Genomic DNA, 4,309 nt, shown 5'->3' on the forward strand with positions numbered 1-4,309 from the left:
GTTAGGTTATTTAAATTCTTGAATTACGCTTAAATGGGGGAGGAATGTTGGTGATTTAAGAGTAATTACCGGTTCATTTAGCGTAATTAAGATTGGTTCGTAGATGGGTAATTTCTAAATAATATAATGTGAGTTCGGGAAGTACGGAGTGTACACTCGCATAATTATTTACGGAATTACGGTATAGTTATTCGGTTCGAATAACTATGACGGAGGTTGATAGTAATTAAATTACTCGGGTTTTAATTAATTGAAACCGGAATTTCTGAAGAGTTGTGACTCTTCAGAAATACATCTCCTTATACCCTCCTTTGTTATTATAAATAGACAAAGGGATGAGAAGGAAAAGGGACAGTGAAACGAAATCTTCTACTGCATCAAGGAACATATAACATTCTACAACAAAATACTTCTTAATTATATCTCTCGTATTCGTGCCGAATACGAGAGGGCAACCGTCTTATCTCAATAGAAAGTTCGATACAACCCAGGCACTAAAGTAAGGGTCGAATTGTTCTATTAGGAAAGCATAGCGATTCGGTTCGGTTTTCATTATTGTCAATCCTTATTCCTGCATACTCAAAATCTAACACATTTTGAGCAGATAAGTAAGTTGGACCTTAATCTCTTTTCTTTCTTTTTTTCACAAATTCTCATTTATGACGGATAAAATCCGTCACAGGCTTGTGAGGTGAGACAAAAGATCAAGTGAAAGGAGTAAATGGGAGGGCAAGTGGGAGAGAGTTATGAGAGGTCACAAGCTTGTGACCGTCACAGCTCAAAAGCAAGACAAACTGCTTCTTTCTATATATTTGTAGTTAGCCTTATTATTTGCTTTAAAATTTTGGAATTGGTCAACTATAATTATTAATAAATAATAATGCATGTGAAATTTCAGTAGTGAGATGAAATAAATTAGGATCATCTTCATTTCTTAAAAAAATGAAGACTCCATTTTCTATTAACGCTCACGACTTTCAACGGCGATCTAACGATTCAAGTTTTATATTGAAAAATGAAGGAAAAAGGCAACGAAAAAAGAAATGTAATGTCATATTAGCTTGTGTGAGGAAAATGGACCCTCTATTTCATTTAGGAAATAGAAAAGGTGCAAACTCAGAATAAATTAGGACATTTCCATTTCCTAATAAAAAAATGAAGAATCTATTTCGTGTCAGCGATCCAAACTCAAATCGAATATTGGAACAAATAAACACACGGATAGGTTATTATTATCAGCTAGTGAATGATCAATGTCCATGTTAATCCTATCATAGAATTTAAAAACATAAGGACAAACTTTATTACAGATAGGGGTATTTGGTAAACAGTATATTGGTGAATTTTCAGAATAATCAAAGCTTAGAATGTTTTTGCTTGGATCAGCTAATAATTCGAGTATGGAGTTGGAATGGCCATGAGAGGATCTCGCCTACGCAATGAGGTGCCAAAACATTCAGCCATGAAAGAATCAACATTCACCTCATCAGGCAACTTCCAATTGAAGTGACCTACAAGATTCGCTAACGCGAGTTCAGCTTCAACATTAGCGAAAGCAATCCCAGGGCAGCCTCGTCTTCCAGCACCAAACGGAATGAATTCAAAGTCATACCCCGAATAGTTGAGAAATCTCTCTGGTCTGAACTCCTCTGGTTCTTCCCAATAAGCCGGGTGTCGTTGTATTGCCCACGCGTTGATGATAACTTGTGTTCCAGAAGCAATATCATAGTTCTTGACTATTGCATTTTGTGAAGCTTCTCTAAATAATAGAAAGGGAACAGGAGGATGTAGCCTTAGTACCTCTTTGATCACGGCTTTTAAGTACGTCATGTCATTTAAGTCATCCTCGTTGATGAGGGTTTTTTCCCTGAGAAACCCCCTAACTTCTTCTTGCAGCTTTTTCATGACTAGAGGGTGTATAAGCAGTTCCGAGATTGTCCATTCTAGTAGTGTCTCAGTTGACTCTATTCCTGCGGCAATCATATCCTGCACAGGCCATATCAACTCGAAACTCAAAACTTAAAAAAGAACTCGTAAAATATTGTAAACCCGACGTAAATTCAATAAGTAGACAATACAACCAGCTGTATTGGTTGTATAATAAAGAATATGAGCTTTATAATGAATTATTTGAGCTTAGAACTATTCATTACGAGCTTTATTTCAAAGAATCGGATCTCCATTATAAAAATATTGGTTTTAAAAATTATAATGAAATTCAAGAATAATATATTTAACCTGATTTTAATTTTGACATCAAAAAAGTTAAATATAAATCAAAAGTTATAAGAGCTCGAAAAATATACAATAAGCTCGGTTAGATTTGTGATGGTTGTACAATGCTCTTGTACAACAGGTTGTACAGTAGTATTTGTGACCTAAATTGGCTAACTAAAGTGAAAACTTCATTAAAAAAATGTGGATCGAGGTGAAAGATATACTATCTCCGTCCCAATCATTTGTTTGTATTTGATTAAAATACCCCGCACAAATAATAAAAAATAAATGATTGAGACGAAGAGAATAAGTATCAGTACGAGTAGGTATTTACCATAAGAAGTGCTTTGACAGTGTCCATATCTATGGATGAATCGTTCCTCTGACTTTCAAGCAGAACGTCTACAAGGTACTGAATTTTATCTTCTTGGTTACGACCATCATCATCAAACCCGTTTATATGCTCCTCGACTCTCTTCTGGATCAACGAATCTAACGATCTAGCAACTTTCCTTCCCTTAGATAACACACCACTAAATTCATCAATCCAACCCAACAAAGGTATGTAATCTCCAAAAATAAATGACCCGAGTGCCTCGCTAAATTCTTTTAAAAGCGGTCCAATATATTCTTCACCACAATTTTTTCCAAACGATGCCCTGAAAACCATATCACTTATTAGTTTCATGAAAGTATTGGACAAATTTAGTGGCGAATTGGGTGTCGATATCTTTAGGCTTTCAACCACGAGCCTAACTTCTTCTTCCCTGATTTTTCGAAAGGAACGAACTTTCTTGTTACTTAGCATATTCAATACACAAATACTCTTAAGCTTCCTCCAATGTTCTCCATACTTGCCAAAAGCTATGTCCTTACCATCATACAAGATTAAGGACGCGATCTTAGAGTATGGTCGGTTCGCAAAGACGATGTCATGGGTTTTCGTGATTTCCTCTGCTCCATTAGCAGACGACACGACTAGAGTTGGCTTCGTCCCAAGGTGGAGCAACATAAGGTCTCCGTATTTATCAGATAAGGATTGTAAGGAGCGATGTGGAAGTCTGCCGAGTTGGTGAAGGTTGCCTATGATAGGTAACCTTGGCGGCGAGGGCAATTTTGGGTTTTTGATTTTGGTCGTGGTGTTGTATAGGCATTTGTAGAATATGATTATGAAGGTTAGGAGTGAAATGATGAGAGGTAGATGAAGAAAAGGGAGTTTCCCTAAACTTTGTATTACTTTGGTCACGTTATCCATTTTTCTAATTTGCTTTTAAAGTAATAATCACTTCCACAATTGCACTACTACTACTTATAGAAGCATACTTAGTCGGGTTGGTTTTGGTCGGTTTATTACTTGAATTGGTTATATGATGGGTTTGCGTCGGGTTAACACTAAACCTTAGACCTGTCAAAATATGACCCAACTTGCAAACCCGACACACCCGGGCCATTTTTAGGGTCAAAGACCCGTAAATCTTGACCATGACCCAAAATGATCCGTTATTTTAGGATTGAAACCCTTCCGACACGTTGGATCAAAGAGAAATTAAGAATATTTTTAAAATATATTACTCCCTCCACACACTCATTTTCAAAATGGGGTGAAAATGAGTGTGTGGAGGGAGTAAAATTTTTATATTATATTTCAAATAATAAATATTATTTTAATATTTTTAATAAAAAATTAATTTAAAATTCAATTTTACATAACTTTTATATCATTAAATAATAAAATAATTATTAAAATAATGAATATAATAATATTATTAATATTAAAAATAATTTAATTTGAAAAAGTACATTTTTTCTATTGAAAAATGATAAAAGTAAAAGACGTCATAAACTTTTCTCGGACACAACCCCATCTCCGTTCAATTTCGATTTCGATTTCTTAAATTTGTAAACCTAATTACTCAATAACACGCAACTTTCTCAACTCAATTAAATTGTTGGATTTCTTAAACTCAATGTTTTATTTCAATTTCTTCATATTTAATCTGATTATCGATCAGATTACTCGTTTAAATTTCTTTAGATTTTAATTAGGGGTTGGGTTCTTGGAGGCTGTTTCGTGGTGGCAAAACTGCCGATT

General features: G+C 34.8%; 1 protein-coding gene across 1 annotated transcript; it reads right to left on the bottom strand.

Moving 5' to 3' along the window:
- Positions 1 to 1,238: 1,238 nt before the first annotated feature.
- LOC141645853 (cytochrome P450 736A117-like) lies at positions 1,239 to 3,478 on the bottom strand. The gene is made up of 2 exons (XM_074454036.1): positions 2,552 to 3,478; positions 1,239 to 1,986 (listed from the first exon to the last, which is right to left on the bottom strand). Exons 1-2 carry the CDS (start codon positions 3,470 to 3,472, stop codon positions 1,387 to 1,389), a joined length of 1,521 nt encoding a protein of 506 aa, XP_074310137.1. The 5' UTR covers positions 3,473 to 3,478; the 3' UTR covers positions 1,239 to 1,386.
- Positions 3,479 to 4,309: the final 831 nt, after the last annotated feature.

The sequence above is a fragment of the Silene latifolia genome, chromosome 3 (assembly GCF_048544455.1).
Source record: "Silene latifolia isolate original U9 population chromosome 3, ASM4854445v1, whole genome shotgun sequence".
Lineage (NCBI taxonomy): Eukaryota > Viridiplantae > Streptophyta > Magnoliopsida > Caryophyllales > Caryophyllaceae > Silene > Silene latifolia.

Excerpts from the sequence above, each read along its gene's own strand:
- LOC141645853 (XM_074454036.1), bottom strand. The coding sequence starts at position 3,472 with ATGGATAACGTGACCAAAGTAATACAAAGTTTAGGGAAACTCCCTTTT. Across the intron at positions 1,987-2,551 it reads CTGTCAAAGCACTTCTTATG|GATATGATTGCCGCAGGAAT; the intron begins GTAAATACCTAC and ends TGGCCTGTGCAG.